The following is a 24907-nucleotide window of genomic DNA, read 5'->3' on the forward strand; positions in this document are numbered from 1 at the left end:
CCATGTTTGTATAAATAGTTCTTCTCTGAAAATAAAGCACAGTTAAAACATTTTCTCCCAATGAAAAAGAAATGCAACAAACACACCAACTTATTAAGGTCAAACTGAGCATAGAATGTGTTCTCCTAATTCAAGAACAGTTGGTAGGCTTGAGGAGTTTTGAGGAGATTAGCTGTGAAGCAAATTTAAATGGAGATGAATTAGAGTAAAATAAACACAGAATACCAAGTGAAAATGTCAATCATGTGTGATGTTTCATGACACATAGCTGCACATGTAGACAACTGAAGGTTGTGAGTCTTTTAAAGAATAAAACATTCAAATTTTATATCATAAAACCTGATCAACATGCCACATTTAATTTTAATGAGATAAGCTAATTGTTCATGCAAAAATAAAAGCCTCATAAATTGTGTGAACATTACCAAATTTTTGGTCTTGCAATCAAATGGATTATTGTGTAATTATATAAATAATTGCCACTTTAATGAATTTACTTTAAGTACTTTAAGAGTGAATATTCTTGTATTTGATTATTTGAAAGCATAAGTCTCTTGCACTAGTTCTTGAGGAAACATTGTTGCTTTTATCATCTTTAACTTACAATGTGAAGATGAATTAGCTAATTCTGTTGTGAAAAATGCATGATGAAAGAATATTAAAATGTATTATTAAGCTATCTATCCTAAGAATAGTCACTCCATTACCATTGCATCTACTATATTTCTAAATATGAAAGTCCATGAGGTAGGGAGCTTAACCAATGATGAACACAAACCACATTCCCTGAAATATTGTGAGATGATTACAGTGAAACAGAACAAGACTGAATATGACAAAGGGAGCATGAGTCAAGGATGTTTTCTTACCTTGAATTTTCGTCTTAGACCCTAGTTGTGTTGTATTCAGATTCATGTTTGCTTAGAGATCCAATGAGGCAGAACCTGGAATGTTATGACTATTTCATTCAACAAGGTAATATTTGCAATACAAAATATAAATACATGTATTTTCTTAATGAACATTCCTAAAGTTAATAAAGCAATGAGACCCATGGTATTATAGGAGCATGCAAAGTATATTAGATATTTTAGATATTTTAGAAGTTATGAATAGGGGCTGGAGAGATGGATCAGTGTGTAAGAGCACTAACTGCTCTTCTGAAGGTCCTGAGTTCAAATCCCAGCAACTACATGGTGGCTCACAACCACTTGTAACGAGATCTGATGCCCTCTTCTGGTGTGTCTGAAGACAGCTAGAGTGTTATCACATATGATAAGTATATAAATCTTAAAAAAAAAAAGAGTGCCAACATAAAAAAAAAGAAGTTATGAATAAAGTATATATATCTATATAATTAAGTATAGTAAACACATGGAAATACAGTAAATTAAGCATGTAAACACAGCATAATTAAACTAGATAGATTTTGGAATTTAAAAATACATTATTAAATTTGAAAATTTTGTCCAAATACTTGTATTCATTTTTGGAATATTAACATATAACACACAACATTTTATATATGTATAACTGAAAAATAAATTAAAATGATTACCTGATTTCTATATCTAAATATAAATTTTCAGTATTTTAGCATTCAATGTTATAAGATATAATTTTTAATACAAATAGTGTGTGGAAAACATACTTTTGTTTTGTTAGCAAAGCAATATTCTACTAAAAATATTTTGAATTAAAAATGTTCAATAAGATGGCATAGCTGTCTTGGTAAACCAACCATTTCAGAAAATCATTTTATGTCCTAAGATATATAAATATTGATAAGATCAACAGCTATGACTGTGAAGGCAGGTTAGTTTTCTCAATCTCTGTCATAAATGAGGTGTCTCATTTGTGTAGAGAGAGTTTTTGTATGTGCAGAGATAAAAATCTCTGGTCTGTGTGCTCATGTGTCTTTGCACGGGTATATAGTTCATGCTCATGTATACAATATAAAAAGAGCTGACTTGCACACTATTATTCACAGAGCAAGTGAGGGTGAAGACAGATTAGAACTCAATGCTGTGGCAGCATTTCTGTCTTCAGTTACAGTTGCCATCAAATATCTATGTATACTGACCGCTGGACGGATTTTTCATGTCTGGATAGCCTGTGGCTCGTGGTGGGCACCTCCTCAATCTCGTCGATGTCACAGGCATCTGCGGCATCTTGTGAGTAGTTGTGTTTCATGACCAGGATGTTCCTTCTGTTCACGGGTGGGATGAGGGGCTTGACGGGCTGCGTGGGTATCTCTGCCAAGATGGAAGCATCCCTTGTGCTGAGGTTACTGCGACTGCCTTTCGTGCTGGACAGTTGGGATCCACAGTGATGGTCATGGATGCATTTGGAAGATGATCTTCGCAGTTTATGGTAATTTTCAAAGTCTTCTGCCACGTCTGCAAAGTCAGCTGTTGCTCCGGTTCCTCTGAGCGTACATAACTCATAGTGAGGAGGCTCAAAGACCTCCTGGAAAACGGTCTGGTCAAAGTCTGACTTCCTTTGGACGTATTTTTTACGAGGCTGTTTGATCTGTACAATGACAGAAACGATAATAAGGATGATCACAATGCAGGAAGTCACGCCAATGACCGTCCCACTGGTGTTGGTCAGCTGATCCAGCAGGCTGGTTTTCCTCTTTTCTGTAGGTAGGAGAGAGTGAAAACAACAGACAGACAAGAGGAGAAACAACCCACCATGTGTTAATATCACCTTCAAAATGCAAATTCAAAACTTCAAAGCAAAATAGGCGGAGTATACAATTTTCACAGCCTTAAATTATCACACAACAATTCTTCAAAATTAAGATTCTATTTTCACTATGTCTGTATTTCCACCGTTAAAAGTAAGCATTCAGTTGATCACACCTCCACTTTGAAAATGAGCTTATTCATATAACATAATCATGCAAATTTTGCATTGACTTTTAACACAATGTTTATGAATGTTGTGGTAATTTCTGGAACTATGACTTGTTTTCTTTTCTCAGTCATAAGAGGACCTCTTAAATACTGAACTGGTAATGAATAGTCTTTTTTTTTCCTCTCTATTTTTGCTTGACAGGTATAATTGAAGTTATAGGGCACACATCCTTCTGATACCAAGAATAATTCAAGACAAAATCACAGCAGACATTTTGGAATGGTTACAAGAGTTGAGCACTAAAGTTCTGGTGTAATGATGGTATGGAAAATTTCCTATTACTGGGTAGCAAATGGACACATAGAGATGTAGAAGAGATAATGCATTTGGGAGTTAGTATCTGCATGTACTGAAGGTTGAAAGAATATGTTATAAATAGTCCTAACAGAAGGACTGAAGGAATTAATATACTTCATAAAATATAATAAAGCAAAATAAAATATGAGAAGTTTCCTGGAACAGTGAGCATCTGTGGCATGTAAACAATTAGAGAAATTAGATCAAATAATTTTAATCAAAGTTCAAAACTTCCCATAATAATGATAAAAATGTAAATCCAAATTCAAAAACTCCAAGAAGAATAAATATAGTAGATATACCCAGACGTAAAGATTTTTAAATTCTAGAGGAAAACCAGGGAAAAATGATACATCAAAAGAAATGTTTCACACAGTTTATCCTGAGGTTAATAAGCACTAGAGGTCAGAACATGCTCACAGATTCAAGTTATTTCCAGCAAAATCAAATTAAAAACTGTAGAAATAACAATATACTAAAATTCTAAAAATTCTAGTAAATCTGTTTTATAAAGGAAAACAAATCATTAGTAAAATTATTTAATAAAACAAAAAAGATCAATAATTGTAGGATCTGCCTCATAAAGGTTTTTAATTTACACATAAGGAAAACCATGGCCATGGAAAATCCAAATGAATAAGAAGAGGTAGAGAGACAAACATATTTGTCTTCTTCATATTCAGTAATCTCTTTCATAAAGAATATAGTGAAATATTTATTATTGCAGTATAGAGCCCACACCTCATAGAACTGTGGTTCACTGGTGCCAGTAGTAGAACTACGTTTGCTGGGATATAAACAATTACATATAATAAAAAAAGAGCACAATGTTAAGAAAAAAACACCTAAGTATAGTTTAATCAATACAGAAAAAATAATCAAAATGTATTTACAGCAAATCATGCTAATATAGATTGCCCTTATTCTGTTACCACCCTGCACAGAGAATGATATAAAGTGTCAATTATTATGATGAGTTGTTGAAGTTGTAAGATATATAAATAATATGGATATTAATGAGAAAAAGAATATACAATAGTGATATGTGCAAGAAAAGCTCTACATTTTATTAGAATTTTCAGCCTAAATCATGAAAGCTAAGGTGTGTAGTTTAAGCCCTTAAGCCAACACAATACAATTAAATCAAAAAAAAATATTTAAAATCACTAAAATGTATGTATTTACTTAGTGTAGTAGACCTTATAAAAGTAGAAAATGATAAAAAGATATATGATACATACAGAAAACAAAAACATGTATAAATATCATTATATATGGATACATTAAATAATCTAATGAAATATAGAAACAATTAGAATGAACGAAAATTAATATTCAACTATTCATTGACTATAGCAAACATTTTCCTATATAAAAAGAATAATGAGGTTTTAAAAGAGTGAAATGTTAGCCAAAGAAATTTAGATGCAAACAAATATACTTTACAACAAAAGTATGTTACCAAACATTTAGGTCAACTTATGATGATAAAGAAGGTAATTTGGGGAGAAGTTTTAACAATCCAAACACTCATGCGTTCAAAACCACATGAAAGGGAAGCTTTATAAATGTAGAAAGGAAAGCAGGCCATGTAAAATGTGATGAGGAAAATTGTAATATTGTGTTTGAGTCATGTAAAAGACAGATAAGCCAATGGAATTAGATGTCTTGCACAATGCTATATGAACCTACCAGATATATAGATATAAAATCCTCTGCCCATTATCAGAAGGTATACACTCAGAACCTTCTTTTGTGGTATAGTATATGCTAAGCCATAAAACCAATCCCAGGAAATCACTAACGATCATAAAAGTAAGTTCTGCTATCACTAGAAAATTAAGACTTGAATGATGGTTTAACTCTCTACAATACATATGGTGTGCTATTATAACGAATTTTCCATCATCTTTTCTTGATTGCTCTTTTATTTCTGTCGCATTTACTCTCCCATTCGACAAACCTATCTTGATGGCTGCTCACTTTCACTAAGGTGTGAGAGTAAGTCAGAAACTATTTCCTTTCCTATTTATTCTCAGATGGTTCTTCAGACAGAAATCATGACTAACACTCATTATCAAAAAACATTTCCATTAGACAAACTTTTCTTGATGGACAAACCTAAAATTCAAGTGGAAAAAATGTTCCTTGTTTATATTCATTTGAACAGGGTTTTACATTCAGCCTTAATAATGGATGTTTTTATGTTAACTAAACTGGAGCATAACCCAGTCAACAAGCCCTACTTAAATACCAAATGCACAGGGCAAGGACACTGAGAACTATGTCATGGGAGAGGAAAGGGTCTTTTAGTTAACAAAATAAAAGTGGCTTCAATCAAAAACATAAATGACCTTTCTAAATATTTTATCTCTAGAGCATTGTACAAGAGATGAATTGGGCATATTTTGAATAAATGAAAGAGACCAGAAGAAATGGAAGAAGTTAAGATGGAGTCATAGAGAAGTGAAGCTCTTCATGGCTACCACTCTTTTTCTCCACTGTAAGTTCTTGTGAGGTATCTTTAATGTTGTAGCATGTAAGTAGAGTCCACTGTCTGTATAAATGAGTAAATATCCAAACACTGAGACTTGACAAACTGACATTAAGAGACATGAAAAGACAGACAAACTCATATCCTCTGTTTTTTTTAAGACTGGTGCAGATATAGTTCCTTCTGTAGCTCTAATTTCCTTTACAGTGATTCTAATTACCTTTACAGTGATTTTCATCCCAGGGATATACACAGTTCTGGAGCCCATTGCAGACTAGTGTGTTGTTAATACACATATTACTGTGGCAGAAGAATGTGTTGCCTTCACAGGGAGCTAAAGAAGAAACAGAAGGAAAGGGGAGAAAAAACATGACAAAGAAAGAAAATTACATTCTATGTTCTTCAATGCAATTCAGTTGGGATGTGCACTAAACAAGATATGTTACTTATTTCTCAAAAAAGTTGCCACAATAATCATTAACCCAGGTGACTGGCACTCCACTGTAGGCTCACATTCTTGGAAGGACACAATGTCTCCACTCTCAACAGGACATGTAATTCAGCAAAGTTTATGAAACATCCCTGGGCATATGATATGCCCTACACTGAAATTCTATGAATGAATACATAAACATAGATTACTCTAAAATAAAAAGTACTAATAAAAGTGCTTATGTTAAAAATATGTTTGACAAATACTATTGGTAGAAAATATATTAAACAAAACCCCACAACGCTTTTGAACATGTAAACTAAAAGCTATAGAGATCCAGAAACAAAAGTAAATTAATCTTCAACAACCTCAAAATATATAAAAATGCATATTCTGCTCATCCTCAGATGCAAATCACTGGTTTCTGTCTCAGCACCAAAGGGGAGGGGGACCTGGGACCTGTTTTAGGAGAGCACTGAAGCAGAGCTGATAGTCAAAGCATCTGATTTTGAAACCTAGTCCACCACTTCTTACCTTTGTGAGCTTGAACGGATGTGTTCTGATATAACCACTTTCAGTATACACCTATCTAAGCAGAGTCATGGGGGTTACCACAGAAGATCAACAATTAAATTTTTAAACCTTTAAAGGCTGTGAAACTGATACTGTGTGTCACAAGCAGGCAAAAGACAAATACCTGTCAGTTCTCTTATTGTGTTGAGGTAATAAGAGAACTAAGCTAGGAGCTTGTAGAGATGATGTTTTCCAGACCTTTCAACAATGCAGTGAGGAGGCAGTAAGAATAGGGTCAGGAAGTCACACTTGGCTGTATGATAAGTAATCTACATCAAAAAATCAATACTAGGGAAAACAATCTTGCAGCCTGGATAAGATGCATAATATAATGCAAACTGGCTAAGGGGATGTTTCCTTGTTAATTTGGAAAGTAAATATTTTTGGTTGTTTGTTCTCTTTTGCTTTTCTTTTTTTTTTTTTTTGATTCTTTTTTTTTGAGCTATCACTGCCTTTTGCTAAGTGATAAGTCATATTGGACTATACTACGAACATGATTTTTATTTATTTTTATCTTAAATATATTGCAAAAATCTAAGATGTTCAAGTCTATCAAAATGCAAAAATCAAGCTTATACGTATTAAATACCAAGAAAAATATAAGCTTTTAGCATGTATGTGTGAATAAGACTATAGCTTTAAAAGACCATATCTCAAGTACACATTTATACACTTTAACAGGATCATCAAAATAGCATGTATTTCTGTTCTTAAATATTAGCCACAAATATTCAAGTTTCATCTTTAAAAAACAATATTGACTAATCTAGAAAATATTTATATGGGTTTTAACCTCAATCTATACAAATTTAAAGGTTGAGATCCTGTGGAATTACAGGTTGATAAAAGTGACAATGTTGCTTTTTAATTATGGAAAAAGTATTCAAAATTTTCAGAAAAACATATAGTATATCTAGACTGTGAGTCATCTATAGGCACCTTCATTGCAGTTTAACTTTTATTACTGAAAACCCATCCAAATACTTCACTTGTGAAATGGAAGAAGAGCCCTGTGAGCTATGGGGTCTTCATGTCAACCAGGGGTATCAAATAGGAGCTGAGTTTTTGGGGAAGTTTCATCACCAAGAGCCTACTTACCTTTGTTTACTTTAAATAATTCCATTTGTTATTTAAAAGGGAAAACAATATTTAAAATTTAAGGGTCTTGTCCTCAATGTTATAACTTCATTTTAGCAGGCCCTTTCTTAATTTGTAAGGAAATACAGCTTAGTGTGGAGGCTTATCTATGTGCATGAAATTCTTCAAATAATGAAGTCATCAAACAAACACTCTGTGGCAAACGTACAACAAATATGTAGATAAATGCAAGTTATTTCTAGTGGCTATTTATAGAATTTACTGAAAGTGGTTTCTGTTTATCTCTTTTTGGGAACATTTCATTATTTTTATATGCATGTGTAAACTTGGTGTTGAAAACACATGAATTTTCATTAAAAATTTAAATTATTGATTAAAAATCAATTTTAGATTTCAGTTTTGAAGGATCTAAATGGCAGTTTTCATAGGTCATCTTTACTTCTCTACAGTGAAAAATAGTTAATGAACATATAATGTTATCACTGACTATTGCTTTCCTATCCTCTCAATTTGCATGTGTGCACACTCCATCCACAAGGTGGCAGCCGTCTCCCACATTTCACTGAAGCTTCCACAGGGCTGTTTAATGTTGCTGAGCATTGACAGTTGAAGAACCTCAGCATCAATGTTATGCCAGGTTAAAGGAGAGAAGTGCTAGAAAGACGCACAGTCCAAGCAGGATGCTGTTTAGTGACCTTAAAAATCCATATCTTATAAGATCAAAAATCTAGTCAGAGATGATTGTCTCCTAAGTTCATGAACACAGTTTCAGTTCCATAATTATGCAGTTTTAGATGTATAGCTACTGTTTTAATATTGACTTCAGTAACTGCTCAAATATACTCCTAAAGTCTTTCTTCAAATAGACAAAAATTGAGTAAATATTAAATCAAATGTGAAATAAAACATTTCTTTCTGAGCTGCTGATATTTCAACTCCCTGCATTTCCCAGATAAATAAATCTACAAGGGGTAGATAAAGTCACACAATTATCACATGACAGTGAGAAACTGAGAGAAAGGAGGCCGAGTTTGCATATATTGTTTTAAGAGTGATCTCACAGGCTGACTTTGGGCTTCAGCTCTGGTCTATCCTTGTACTCGCCTTCCTTTTATCTCCTTCAAAGTTTGTCTTAAGTGAGTTAACCTCTGCTTACTCCAGAGCTCACATAGGATGGTGAAACACTCATCACACACTCCCAAACTCACACAGGATGGTGATGCACACATCACACATTCACAGGCATAGCACACTCTTCTGGTTAGTCCAATTCTGCTTTGTCATATATTCAACCTTTAAATCAGTGGAAATTCCTTCAAACCTATGAAGAGGAGGAGGAAGACAATGAGGAGGAAGAAAAGGAGAGGAAGAGAATGAGGAGGAGGAAGAGGAGAAGGAGGAAGACAATGGGGAAGAAGAGGAGGAGAGGAAAAGAATGAGGAGGAGGAAGAAATTGTCCTGAGAATATTTGAAACTCGTATTTATTTCTTGAATTAAATGGTTATGACCCTTGATTACAGTAGTTTATTAAAACTTTTTGTAGAAATAAGGATTTATTAAAACTTCCTAATCTTTAAGATAATTTGGAATATTTTTGATTATTATTTTGAAGGAAAAATTATGAAAAAGTTCACAGTTATAATTATGTCTATGTGCTATGTATCTATATTTCATTTATATTTATGTCTATATTTCATAGCCAAATGCATAGTAAAAAGTCTTGTGAGACTGAAAACTCAGTCGATTTCACTTAGTAATGCTTTGTTAACATCATTCCCTCTGTGTTTCCAGGCCCCTAGCACAGTTTCTAGAGGCATCTATGGTTATATTCTCAGGCCTTTTTCCACTATGTCCTTTCTACATAGGTTTATTGTTTACAACGACCCCATTAGTTTGTACTCAGTCTGAGCTTAAACCATTGAACTCAGGATTCACCCTGAGCTCTGGAAACTGAGAAGCAGCCTTGCCCTGAGCATTTAAATTCCCACATAGCTCCTCTACTTGGAATGCTAATTAGTATCCTAATTGAATATGGCTAAATAGAGTCATGGAAATAGACTTTCCACCTGTTCCTATATTTCACAACCTCCCCCTTCACTCTCTCTTTTTCTTTGATTTTTATCATTGGATAATTGATTGGAACCTTTTTGGTAGCAAAAAATGATTAAGTTTGTGATCGCATACCATACTGCTACTGTGCCTTGACCTTGAAGTACATTTCCTGTACCCATTATTTAATTTTCCTTGTCTTCTATCCAGGTTCCTGCTAATCCACTTCAAAATTCAGATTATTATAAAAACACATTTTGTAAAATTACGTTTCAATTAAATTGAAAATACAAAAGGAATGAATTACTTTCTAGTATATATGACTACTAAAATTAAATCAGGAAGATAAAACAAACTAGACAGATTAAGAACAAGCAACTGAAAAAGCTGAGCAATTAATGTGTTGGATGGGTTGGTAACTAAAATCAACCTATCTTTTTACAAAAGCGTTAACATTAAAATTCTTCCGAATAGTTACACACACCACACACACACATACAACACACACACACACACACATACATACATACACACACACACACATACATACATACACACACACACACACACACACACACACACACATGAGATGCAATATTCCTGGTGAATGGGATGAAAAATTTGTAGAGATTCTTGCAAAGAGAATTCAACAACACATCAAATATAAAACACCATAAACAAGGTGGTTTCAAGATGCAAGAATGAATTAACATATGAAACTCAATAAAGGTATATAGCCCCAAAGTAGACTTAAAGAAATATACTACATGATCATCTTAATTGAAGTAAATAAAATGTCTTTCACTGAGTCCAGCATCTCCTCATGATGAAAGACCTGAAGAAATTAGAAGAAAGAATGTATCTCAACATAATGAAGGCTGAATATGGCAACCCTAAAGAACTGAAAACAGACCTCTAACAAGAGGAACAGGAAGGATTCTCTCTCCACTTACATCATTTTCATTATACTACCTGAAGTCATAGCCAGAACAACAAGGCAAGGGAGAAGGAGAAAAAAATAAAAGAATGTAAATAGGAAAAGGAAAAAGTCATCCCTATTTGCAGTTTTCACCCTACTCTATTCTTAACACACCTTAACCACTCGACCAAAAAATTCTTAGATCTTTTTAAAGTTCAGAAAAACAGCAAGACATAATCAACATCAAAAATTGGCAACTTTTTTATTACACTATTAATAAACAATACCAACCTATACCTTTCTGGCCCTGATTAAAGATGTTTTGATTCCTCAGCCATTCAGTCTAAACTCTCTGGAGTATATCAAGTCACCCCTGTATTGATAAACTTCTGCAATTATCCTAACTTGTTTGCTTTATCAGAAGCCAAAAGAGGATGTTGGGTAGCTGCTTCTTCTTCTTCTTCTTCTTCTTCTTCTTCTTCTTCTTCTTCTTCTTCTTCTTCTTCTTCTTCTTCTTCTTCTTCTTTTCTTCTTCTTCTTCTTCCCCTTTTCCATGTTACCCCACCCAAAACCCATTATCACATCCTCTCTCTCCCTGTTCACTCCCCCTCCCTAATTTCCTGACTTGCATTCCCCTATTCTGGGGAATCGAGCAGTCACAAAACCAATGGCCTCTCCTCTCATTGATGTCTGAAATGCTGCTACATATGTAGCTGGAGCCATGGGTCCCTCTATGTGTACTCTTTGGTTGGTGGTTTAGTCCTTGGGAGCTCTGGTGGAACTGGTTGGAATACATTATTGTTCCTCCTGCAAGGCTGCAAACCTTTTCAGCTCCTTGGGTCCTCTCCTTAGCTGCTTCATTGGGGACACTCTGTTCATTCTATTGGTTGGCTATAACCCATGGGAGTTTTGATCCACTTTCTAATAAGGATCAAAGTATCCACACTTTGGTCTTCCTTCATCTTGAGCGTCATGTGGTCTGTAAGTTGTACCTTGGATGTTCCGAGCTTTTGGACTAATATCCACTTATCAGTGTGTGCATACCATGTATGCTCTTTTGTGATTGTGTTACCTCACTCAGGATGATATTTTCTAGCTCCATTCATTTGCCTAAGGATTTCATGAATTCATTGTTTTTAATTTCTGAGTAGTACTCCGCTGTGTAAATGTACCACACTTTCTGTATCCATTCCTCTGTTGAGGGACTTCTGGGTTCTTTCTAGCTTCTGTCTATTATAAATAAGCCTGCTATTAACAGAGCATGTGTCCTTATTATATGTTGGAGAATCTTCTGGGTATATGTCCAGGCACTACTTTATTGAATATTTTTGCATCAATATTCATAAGGGAAATTGGTTTAAAGTTCTCATTCTCTGTTGAGTCTTTGGTTTAGGTAGCATAGTAATTGTGGCTTCATAAAAGGAATTGGGTAGGGTTCCTTCTGTTTCTGTCTTGTGGAATATTTAAAAGAATATTGGTATTAGGTCTTCTTTGAGGGCTGATAGAACTCTGTTTTGAACCCATCTCTTTCTTTTGGGGTTATGGGATTGTTTAGATCATTTATCTGATCCTAATTTAACTTTTGTACCTGGTATCTGTCTAGAAAATTGAAAAAAGTATAAATGTACTAAATAAAGAGAGAATATTAAAAGCAGTAACAGAAAAAGGTCAAATAACATATAAAGGTAGACCTATCAGAATTACATCAGACTTCGCACCAGAAACTATGAAAGACAGAGAAGCTTGGGCCAATGTCATACAGACCCTAAGGGAATACAAATGCCCACCCAGACTGCTATATCCAGCAAAATCTATCAATTACCATAGATGGAGAAACCAAGGTATTCTATGACCAAAACAAATTTACACAGTGTCTTTACACAAATCCAGCCCTTCAAAGGATAATGAATGGGAAACACCACCAAAATGAGGGAAACTACACACTAGAAAAAGCAAGAAATTAATCTTCATTCAACAAACCAAAAAGAAGATAACCATACAAACATAAAAATTAAATCAAAAATAGCAGGAATCAACAATCACTATTCCTTAATATCTCTTAACATCAATGGATTCAATTCTCAAATAAAAAGACATAGATGAACAGACTGGATACATAAACTGGACCCTACATTTTGCTGCATACAGGAAAGGCATCTCCGTGTCAATGACAAACACTACTTCAGAGTAAAAGGCTGGAAAACAGTTTTCCAAGCAAATGGTCCCAGGAAACAAGCTGGAGTAGCCATTCTAATATATAATAAAGTAGAATTTCAACCAAAAGTCATCAAAAAAGACACAGAAGGATACTCTGTATTCATAAAAGGAAAAATCTACCAAGAATTCTCAATTCTGAACATCTATGCTCCAAATACAAGGGCACCCTCATTCATAAAAGAAACTTTACTAAAGCTTAAAGCACAAATCACACCCCAAACAGTAATTGTGGGTGACTTCATTAACCCACTCTCCTCAATGGACACATCAGGGAAACACAAACTAAACAGAGGCACAGTTAAACTAACAGAAGTTTTGGACCAAATGGATTTAATAGATATCTATAGGACATTTCATTCTAAATCAGAAGAATATACCTTCTTCTCAGCACCTCATTATACCTTCTCCAAAATTGACCATATAATTAATTGGTCACAAAACAGACCTCAACAGATAGAACTAATCCCATGCCTCCTATCAGATTACTATGGCGTAAGGGTGAACTTCAATAGAAACAAAAACAACAGAAAACTCACAAACACATTGAAGCTGAACAATGCTCTACACAATGATGCCTTGGTCAAAGAAGAAACAAGTAAAGAAATCAAAGACTTTTAAGAATTTAATGAAAATGAATGAACAGCATATTCAAATTTATGGGACAAAATGAAAGCAGTGCTAAGAGGCAAACATATAGCTTTGAGGTCCTTCAAAAAAAAAAAAAAAAGCTGGAGATAGCATACACTAGTGGCTTAACAGCACACCTGAAAGCTTTAGAACAGAAAGAAGCTAATATACCCAAGAGGCTTAGAAGACAGGAAATCATCAAACTCAGGGCTGAAATCAACCAAGTAGAAACAAAAAGAACTATACAAATTATCAACAAAACCAGAAGCTGGTTCTTTGAACAAATCAACGAGAAAGATAAACCTTTAGCCAGACTAACCAGAAGGCACAGAGACAGTATCCAAATCAACAAAATCAGAAATGAAAAGGGAGGCATAACAACTGATACTGAGGAAATTCATAAAATCATCAGATCCTACTATAAAAGCCTATACTCAACACAACTAAAAATCTGGATGTAATGGACAATTTCCTAGACAGATATCAAATACCAAAGTTAAATCAGGATCAGATAGACCATCTAAATCTTACCTTAACCCCTAAAGAAATCGAAGTGGTCATTGATAGGCTCCCAACCAAAAAAAGCACAGGACCAGATGGTTTGAGAGCAGAATTCTATCAGACCTTCAAAGAAGACCTAACACTAATTCTCTTCAAACTATTCCACAAAATAAAAACAGAAGGAACACTACCCAACTCATTCTATGAAGCCACAATTTTGGTGATAACATAATCATACAAAGATCCAATAATGAAAGAGAAACTTAGACCAATTTCCCTTGTGGCTATTGATGCAAAAATATTCAATTAACTTCTTTCCAGCCAAGTTCAAGAACACATCAAAACAAACATTCACCATGATCAAGTAGGCTTCATCCCATGGATGCAGATATAGTTCAATATAAGGAAAACAATCAGTATAATCCATTACATAAACAAACTCAATGAAAAATACCACATGGTCATTTCATTGTATTCTGAAAAGAGATTTGACAAAATTCAGCATACTTTCATGTTAAAGGTCTTGGAAAGAAAAGGAATTCAAGGCCCATACCTAAACATAGTAAAAACAATATACAGAATACCAGTAGCCAGCTTCATACTAAATGGAGACAATCTTGAAGCAATCCCACTAAAATCAGGGACTAGTCAAGGCTGCGCTCTCTCTCTCTCTCTCTCTCTCTCTATATATATATATATATATATATATATATTTAATAATGTACTTGAAGTTCTAGCTAGAGCAATTAGACAACAAAGGGAGGTCAAAGGGATACAAACTGAAAAGGGAGAAGTCAAATAATCACTATTTGCAGATGATAAGATAGTATACTTAAGCAACCCAAAAATTCCACCAGAGAACTCCCCCCCCCCCTTTTTTTTTTTTTTGGTTTATTGAGACAGTATTTTTCTGTATAGGCCTGGCTGTCCTGGAACTCACTCTGAAGACTAGGCTGGTCTCTAACTCAGAAATCCAGCTGTTTCTGCCTCCTGGGTGATGGGATTACAGGTGGGCACCACCAATGCCCAGCCACCAGAGAACTTCTACCTACAACTGATAAACAACTTCAGCACAATTGCAAGATATAAAATTTACTCAAGCAAATCAGTAGCCTTCTTATATTCAAAGGATAAAGAGGCTGAGAAAGAAATTAGGGGAATGACACTCTTCACAATAACCACAAACAATATATAGTATCTTGGTGTGACTCCAACCAAACAAATGAAAGATCTGTATGACAAGATCGTCAAGTTTCTAAAGAAAGAAATCAAAGAATACCTCAGAAGATGCAAAAAATCTTCCATGCTCTTGGATTAGCAGGATTAATATAGTAAAAATGGCCATCCTGCCAAAGGCAATATACAGACTCAATGCAATCCCCATCAAAATCCCAACAAAATTCTTCATTGTGTTAGAGCAATTCTCAAAAGCATTTGGAATAACAAAAAACCCAGGATAGCTAAAACTATTCTCAACAATAAAAGAACTTCTGGGGGAATCAGTATCCTGGACCAAAGCACTACTAAAGAGCTATAGTGTTAAAAACTGCATGGTATTGGTACAGTAACAGGCAGGTAGACCAATGGAATAGAATTGAAGACCTAGAAATGAATCTACACACCTATAGTCACTTGATCTTTGACCAAACAGATAAAAATATGCAGTGAAAAAAATGCCTTTTCAACAAATGATGCTGGTTCAATTGAAGGTCAGCATACAGAAGAATGCAAATTGATTCATTCATGTCTCCTTGTACTATTCTCAAGTCTAAGTACATAAAGGACCTCCACATAAAAACAGACACACTGAAACTAATAGAAAAGAAACTGGGGAAGAGCCCTGAGCACCTGGGCACAGCGGAAAATTTCCTGAACGGAACACCAATAGCTAATGCTCTAAGATCAAGAATTGACAAATGGGACCACATAAAATTACAAAGATTCTGTAAGGCAAAGGACACTGTGAATAGGACAAAACAGCAACCAACTAATTGGGAAAGATCTTTACCAACCCTACGTTCTACAGATAACTAATGTTCAATATATACAAATAAGTCAAGAAATTAGACCCCAGAGAGCCAAATAACCCTAAAAAATGGGGTACAGAGCTAAACAAAGAATTCTCACCTTAGAAATATTGAATGGCTGAGAAGTACCTAAAGAAATATTCAACATCCTTTGTCATCAGGGAAATGTAAATCAAAACAACCCTGAGATTTTACCTCACACAAGTCAGAATGGCTAAGATCACAAACTCAGGAGACAGCAGGTGCTGGCAAGGATGTGAAAAAAGAGGAACACTCCTCCATTACTTATGAGATTGCAAGCTGGTACAACCACACTGGAAATCACTCTATTGGTTCATCAGAAAACTGGACATGAAACTACTGGAGGACCCTATTATACCACTTTTGGGCATATACCCAGAGGCTTTCCCAGCATGGAACAAAGACACATGCTCCACTATGTTCATAGCAGCCATACTTATAATAGCCAGAAGCTGGAAAGAACCCTCCTCAGAGGAGGAACAGATAGAGAAAATGTGGTATATTTACACTATGGACTACTACACAGCTATTAAAAACAATGAATTCATGAGATTCTTAGGCAAATGGGTGTAACTGGAATATATCATCCTCGGTGAGGTAACCCAATCACAAAAGAACACTCATGGTATGCATGCACTGATAAGTTGATATTAGCCCAGAAGCTTAGAATACCCAAGACACAATTCCCATATCAATTGATATCCAATAGGAAGGAAGGAGAGGCTCCTGGTCCTAAAAAGGCCCAATGCAGCAGTGTAGGGGAATACCAGGACAGGGAAGTGGAATGGGGTTGATTGTAGAACAGGGAGGGGGCAACCAGGAAAGGGGAAATCATTTGAAATGTAAATAAAGAATATATCTAAATAAAAAATATATTGTGCAACACTCCTAGAAATTTGTCATGATGGTATTGTAATTATTGACTAAGAATAATAATAAATATAAAATTAAAAATTATAAGATATGGGCCTGCTAGAATGACTTAACAATTAAGTGCAATTCATTGCTAATTAATAAGCGATAATGTGGAATAGAGTTAGGATCTCAGAATCTATACAACTAGCTACACATCTTTTCAAAGCCTTTAACTCCAATTCCTGTGACTCTGACCCACTGTTCTGGCCTCCATGCTAATGCAGGGAGATATACCCTCACACATGCAAGACACATTCATGCATACCAAAGTCTTCTTAAAATTATATACACATCTAACCATCTACATTGCCACCACAATTTTCCCCTCAAGTGGAATTTTTCTTGCTATCATATTGCAAACTAAAATTGGTCCTTAGATTTCGAGCTAGAATAAATGTCATTTAACTAAAAAATGTTTCCCAGACTGATCCCAGATATCGATTTATGCATCTTCCCTTCATGCATTTTATCTTCTTTCCATTTGTTTTGAAAAAAATCAATGTTTCTAAAACTCTGTGTTCTGAAATGATTTTTCACAAAATCATCCAGTCTTGGAAAAAAATGTATTTTTCTGAATCTATATGATATACAATATTCTGCTTGTAAAATGCAATTGAGTCTCACTGAATTATTAGATTATTAGATTCCTCCGAAAAGCTGTGATTAAATTATAGCATCCCATCCTTGAATTTTGTATTCAGGGGTGAAAAACATAATTTCATGTACACGTTTAATTCCATAGGTAGAGAAAATTCTTTCCTCTCTTATGATGTGAACATCACAAGACAACTACTCCAGTTTTCACTCCAAGGAACTATTGTAAGCCTTTCTACCATCATTATGTCTCCTCTGACTCAGCTGCATGATGATTTATTCATTGTGTGCAATTAGACATCACAATTATAATGAGGAGGATGTTGGATTGCTTTGCACTGGAGTTATTATTAGGCCCTGCACATTTGGTACAGAGTTTATTTTGTGACGATTTATGCGTGCCTGCAGCCACTGGTTAGTTTAGACACATTGTTCTTACAAAGGTACAATATTTGGCTTTGAAGCTGAACATTTCAAGTTCCAACAGAAGAACCTGCAGTAAACAGAGACTTGAGCCAAGCTTAACAGGCCACATTGCCTGGAGCTTGTAACTGGACCACTTCAAAAGCTCAAATACCAATCTTCCATCTCTATACAGAAACAGATAACGTGGATCTTTATTAACAAATAAACACTATACAATGGTTGTAAAATAACAACCAAAGCAGTTAATACGTAGGATTACCAAGGAGCCTCAGATGCCACATGGCTTCATGATTTTGAGTTCTACCCACACTCTTGCAGTCCCATATCTCACCATCTATATCACTCTCCAATGTGCAAAGAAAGAGCTTTAAAGACTACAAACTGAAGCTAAGTTAATTTTAATGAAAGCATTTGTCTTGTCCTCAAAAACTGAAGGAACTGATTAGGATATAATACAATTTCATTCTATGTACATATGGATATAGAAACTTCTTGGTGACTCAAGTTAAATGACTAAGTCAGTCATAAGAGCCCATTAAAATAATCATTAAATATTAAAGTGTTCTGGCTCTTGTTTTCTTTACAGTGCAATTGAAATGAAAGAAAGATTTGAGAAGGAATGAGAAAGTGGAAAGGAAGATACAAAGAAGGATGGAAGGGAGAGAAGGTTGGAAACTTTCAGATTATGCAATTTTGAATAATTTTCCTTGCCTCCCTGCATTTGGAAGAAACGTGGAAGCCTTTTGTCTATTCATTATTGCTCCTGTTTCCTGGAAAGTACACTGTGAGTCAGTCCAGTCATTGCTTATAATAAAGTAGAATTAACTAGCTCATATTAGGATATGGTATTAAATATTCATTGTTCTATTATAGCTTTTGTTTCAACAACAAACCCTGTATAAATAGCTGACAAAAGATTTATTTTCCTGAAATCAACTAACATTAATTTTGATATTATAAACATATGCCCATTTGTCAAAATTATATCGTTAATTTGATGCTTCACTTTTGTTTTGTAAAAATAAAATTACTTAATTTAAAAAGATAGTTTCTTTATACAGAAAAAGGATTATGTACTCCTAATTTATAAAAATGGACATGTTTTGGGTACATCACAGTTCCTTGACATTGATACATACAGGCTTCAAATCATATTCACTATCTTGTTTCAGCAAAGAAGGAGGAGCAGGGGCAGTTGCACCCCCATGGGAAGAATGACGATGTTGGCCAACCAGATGACCCATGGCTCCCAGGGACTAAGCTATCAACCAAGGGGTACACATGGTTCCAGCCAAAAGAGTGGCAGGGGAATGCCTTGTCGGACATCAGTGAGAGGAGGGGTCCTTGGTCCTGTGAAGACTCAATAGAGGCCCCATTGTAGGGCTATTGAGTGGGGCTCATGGGAGTGGGTTGGGTGGAGGAGCATATTCTTGGAGGCAGGGTGTGGGAGGATGGATTGGGGGTTGTCAGGGAGGTGGGAAACCGGGAAAAAATCAAAAGAGAAATAATTCATATGTAGTAACATAACTGTCAACATCCTACCAAACTACAATCCTGTCTCACCAATAATAATAAAAGAAAAAGAGGCCATCAATTTGAGAAAAGTTGAGGTTGAGATGAGATAAGTTGGAGAGAAGAAAGATGATAGGAAAAGTGATTTTTAATTAAAATTTTTAAAATATATTATATTAAATAAAATTAGCTTCTGAATTTGTTCATGTTATGATTATTTTACATGTCAAAGGGAATTCACAAGTGTCATGAGATTAGTAATTTCAAGAAAAGGATCTGATTATCTAAGATATATAGGTAGGCTCACCTTGAGACAGAGGATGTTACAACAAAGCAGATGGAGCGAAGGGCAGCCTGCTGCTGGTGGAGGAGAGCTGAGAAATACAGCTGTTAAACTGAAACTGATCAGGAGAGATACTCTCATCAGGAGTCTCAGGAGACTATGCGACGAGACCAGAGTGTCACTAGTCTTAGCCCAATCAAACCATCCTTAAAACTCTGACTTCAGAAATACAACAAGTTTGAAAGAATGGAATTTCTGTTACAACATCAACAGATAGCTTATACACATGATAAACAAGACAATTTTGTAGTAGGTAAATCTGATCATTTTGTGTCCACATTTGCTGTGAAATGTGCCAGATTAACATCTTTTTAAATTATTTTTCCATCTTTGAAAACATTAAAATGAACTCAGGGGTGTAGTTACAAGTAACAGAAAATTGTCATTGTTATATCAGAGGCTATTGTAGTTTGATTTCCTTGTTACTTTGATAACCAACAGAACCAAAAGCAACTTAAGCAGGAAAGGATTTATTTGGCTTTGATGTCCCTATCACAGTTGATTACTGAGCAGTCAGGGAAAGAACTTAAGGCAGGACCCTGGCCTCTGTAATTGAAGCAAAGAAGTTGGAGGAGAAGCACACACTGGCTTGCTCCCCAGGATTTATTCAACTTGCTTTCTTATTCTACTCTGGACCTCCTGCCCAGGGATAGCACTACACTCAGTAGAAAGGGCCTGCCCACATCCATCATTAATCATGAAAATTTTGCTAAATTTGCCTAGCTGACAAAAGCAATTGGACAATTAAGTTTCTTTTCCACAGATGACTCTACTTTGTGGAGTTGGCAAAACAACAATAAACAAAATAACAACAACATCATCAAAACACTAACTAGCTCAATGACATTGTAAAACTGAGGATTTACCCACTGAAGATTGTCACACACAATTCAGTCATCAGCTGAGCATCTATTGGGAGTTGGTGGAATACCACTGTGGTGGATTCATAATACCAACACACAAGGCACAATGGAACAATGGGGTTTCTTAAGCAGTAATATAAGCCATATTGATTAACTGCTTTCTGATATTATAAATTATTCTACCATAAAATATAATGTGGGTAATCTTATTTACTTAAATACAATTTATCACTTTGGAAAGTCTATCTCTAGCTTTTAATATTTCACTAGAACAATACATATTCCATGTAGAAAAGGCAAAAAACAAAACAAAATAAAACTAAAATGATTAGTAAAAACTGAATCCTATAATTTTCTATGTATATGCTCAAGATATATAGTGGGCATTTATGTTACATAATTATCTATTGTAATTTCAAGAATATGTATATAGTAGAGACACCTTCTGTTAACTGTTTTAGCATCCCATGTTTAATATCGTTTGATTCCATTCTCCACTATAATGTTATTCTAAATAGAAAACATAAGTGCATTCTCAGAAATATTTAACCTTTCCACTTAAGAACATCAATTTGGGTTAGCAATGGTAATATAAGCCTTTAATCCCAGGCTTGAGGTGAAGAAACAGACAGATACTTGTGAGTTTGAAGCCAACTTGTTCTGCTTGCTCTACATAGAGAGTTTCAGGCCAGCAAGGGCTCCTTTCAAATAACAAACAGTTAAAAACATCTCTCATGTATATTGTTTGTTTAATTTCTTAAATATTTACATTTATTTTTAAGTGTGTGTGTGTGTGTGTGTGTGTGTGTGTTTATGTGTGTGTGTGTATGTTTACATGTGAATGCAGGTGCCTGTGGCCTGTGGAATTCTTAAGAGGAATTGGATTTATTGGAGCTTGGTTGTACAGTTGTGACCCAGGATTGGTTGTGCAGTTGAGATCATCCTAGCATTTTTTGGGAAAGGCACTAGGATCTCTAGCCATACACTATGAGCTCTTCACCAGTGAACCGTCTTTCAGCTCCAGTCTTCACAGTTTTAAGTGTGTCCTCTGCTATTGTATAAACTACTTATCATTAAAAAAACATTCTAAAATGTAATGGTGCATGTTTTAGTGCGAGGTATTGGACTATCCCTCAGGCACCTTGTTTCTTAAGAGAAATAAAAAAGTTTTCATTACATTTGGCCACCTCCAAACCATGTTCTTTGTTTCCTACTCTGATAGAGGAAAAGCAAATGCCATACTGAGCACACAGTCTTCTTTTACCACTGTATGGACTCATTTCCCATGGAGAAGGGGACTTTATGGGAAAGCACATAGACTACTTTATGATTAACTACTTACTTCTTTTTTTCTTCATTTCTAATATAGTCCATCTTTTTCTCACTGCCTTCTTCAATTCCTACTTCTTGTAGAGTTAAAAACAAGATTTTTCCTGCCAGTTGTTCACGCATTCATATTTTCCTTCAATTTTAGCTATAATGATTTTTCATCAATACAAATATTAAATACCACGCACATAAATATAGTGAATTTTATTACCCACATTGTGTTTTGCATCTGCTTTAGAAAGACTTGCCAAATTATGACAAATATCCAGCAATTTTCTCAGCATATCTTGTGTACTGTTGATATTTAAATCTATGCCATCTGGTATTTATGTTACTGTATGACATACACAAGTAAATATTTCCTACAGTAATAAAGTGCTCTTAATCTACTTTAAACCCAGCAATTTATAATGGTGAGATCTTGAAATCTAACTCACCAAGACATCAATTTATAATTTGAATAATCATAACTGATGGCATTTCTTTCCTTAAAAAAATGAAAGTTACTTGGTGAAACACAGATTGAATATAGTCCCTTTGGATCTCAGTAATCATCCATAGTTGATTATCGTACCTGGCATTATGTTTCTAGAAAAGAATGTTATTATTGATTAAATATCTTAATGATATTTTATAACAATATAATTTATAACTACAATCAAATGTTTATCCTAATATCTGCAGATAAGTGTAGTTCTCACTGCCAATCAAAGGAGCCTCTTTTTGCCACAGACGGAGACCACAATTGCTCAAAATGCAGAGCACAACTGGTCAAAGGTACCTGGTCTCAATTCATAAGTCTACAATACAACTCCTACATCTCAGCCCAGAGGACTAGAATATCTGCTGTGACAGTAATGATATCCCCACTAAATCTCAACAATTTGTGGCTCTAAAAGACCAATTGAATGATTAGATGATAGTATCAGTTAACAAATTACCAGAATCTTTAAACATCATCCTGTTATTTGCACATAATCTCTATAAGATCACCACAGAAGTTGCAATGCACTTCAGCTGCAGCTATGATCAACTTTGTGCCAAGAGTCCTCCTTCTGTGTTTTTAGTCTATGTAGAATTCATGTTCTTGGAGTTGTCTGACTCAATTCTACATTTTCCTTCTTATTGGTGGCCAGACACTTTTTGGTCTGCAGTGTCTGATGCCCTAAGAAGCCATCAGTTCAACTGGCTGTAAGATATATATCTGGATTAAGTTTCATTTTCACTCATAGTATTACCTAGTTAGGTCAGAGTTTCCAAGGTGGCCTTCCCTTTTTTTTTATCACCTTTTAACTATTTGATTAAGGATACACATTCTGAGGGAAAACTTTGTTATACAAATTTAACACCATTCATGTCAGAAATGTCAGAAACTAATTCTAGGTACTGATGTATCATGGGCATTATATGTTGTCTTCATACTCTGAGAATTTTTAACACATCTAAGAATCATTCTTCATATATCTCTTGAAAAGCAAAGGATATCGCTTTCAATTTTAATCATAAATATACCTACTACGTTGGCTTGTCTATATACGTTGACATGAAATGTACAACATAGGGTTATTTGAGCAGATTATTGTAAATAATTTCTTTATGACCTTAAAGTGTTCACTATATAAAAATATCTTTGTTTAGCTATTTATAATGCACATATTCCACTCATCAGTCAAGATAGTTATGATGCAGTACCTGTGCATGAAAGCAAAACAGCAAACAGCACTCCGTAAGTGAGAATTGTACAGAGTGATGGGGTGTGCCCATCCCCATTACTGAATTCATGCACAAAATCCAGAGCAGAGTGGCTTGGGAAAGGCAGTCATTGATTCGACCTAGACAGGTGTTATTTACCAGCATCTTCATCAGTCCCATACTGACATTCTTCAGTTAATGTTAAATAAGTATGACTGCCATAATTTGATGTGAATAAATGCACTTGAAAATAAATTTTACTACATGTAGTCTTTTTTATTATTCGATATAATTTTATTTACATTTCAAATGATTTCCCCTTTTCTAGCCCCCCACTCCCCGAAAGTCCCGTAAGCCCCCTTCTCTTCCCCTGTCCTCCCACCCACCCCTTCCCACTTCCCCGTTCTGGTTTTGCTGAATACTGCTTCACTGAGTCTTTCCAGAACAAGGGGCCACTCCTCCATTTTCTTGTACCTCATTTTATGTGTGGATTATGTTTTGGGTATTCCAGTTTTCTAGGTTAATAACCACTTATTAGTGAGTGCATACCATGATTCACCTTTTGAGTCTGGGTTACCTCACTTAGTATGATGTTCTCTAGCTCCATCCATTTGCCTAAGAATTTCATGAATTCATTGTTTCTAATGGCTGAATAGTACTCCATTGTGTAGATATACCACATTTTTTTGCATCCACTCTTCTGTTGAGGGATACCTGGGTTCTTTCCAGCATCTGGCAACTATAAATAGGGCTGCTATGAACATAGTAGAGCATGTATCCTTATTACATGGTGGGGAATCCTCTGGGTATATGCCCAGGAGTGGTATAGCAGGATCTTCTGGAAGTGAGGTGCCCAGTTTTCGGAGGAACCGCCAGACTGATTTCCAGAGTGGTTGTACCAATTTGCAACCCCACGAGCAGTGGAGGAGTGTTCCTTTTTCTCCACACCCTCTCCAACACCTGCTGTCTCCTGAATTTTGGAATGGTTCTTCAAGATAATAAGTGACTATGGAAAGAGATGTAAATGTACTAAGCTGTGTTATTAGAAAAACTTT

The 24907-nt window shown here is 35.1% G+C and overlaps 1 protein-coding gene across 1 annotated transcript in view; it reads right to left on the reverse strand.

Annotated features, from left to right (window-relative positions):
• Window positions 1–875: 875 nt before the first annotated feature.
• Window positions 876–24907, reverse strand: part of Neto1 (neuropilin and tolloid like 1) — a 138297-nt gene continuing 114265 nt past the window's right edge. The window contains exons 8-10 of the mRNA XM_052155444.1: window positions 5934–6047; window positions 2084–2642; window positions 876–944 (exon numbers count right to left, since the gene is read on the reverse strand). Of these exons, the coding sequence (XP_052011404.1) occupies window positions 884–944; window positions 2084–2642; window positions 5934–6047 (734 nt within the window). The 3' untranslated portion in view covers window positions 876–883. The remainder of the gene's footprint in view (window positions 945–2083; window positions 2643–5933; window positions 6048–24907) is intronic.

This window comes from Apodemus sylvaticus, chromosome 13 (genome assembly GCF_947179515.1).
Source record: "Apodemus sylvaticus chromosome 13, mApoSyl1.1, whole genome shotgun sequence".
Taxonomy (NCBI): Eukaryota; Metazoa; Chordata; class Mammalia; order Rodentia; family Muridae; genus Apodemus; species Apodemus sylvaticus.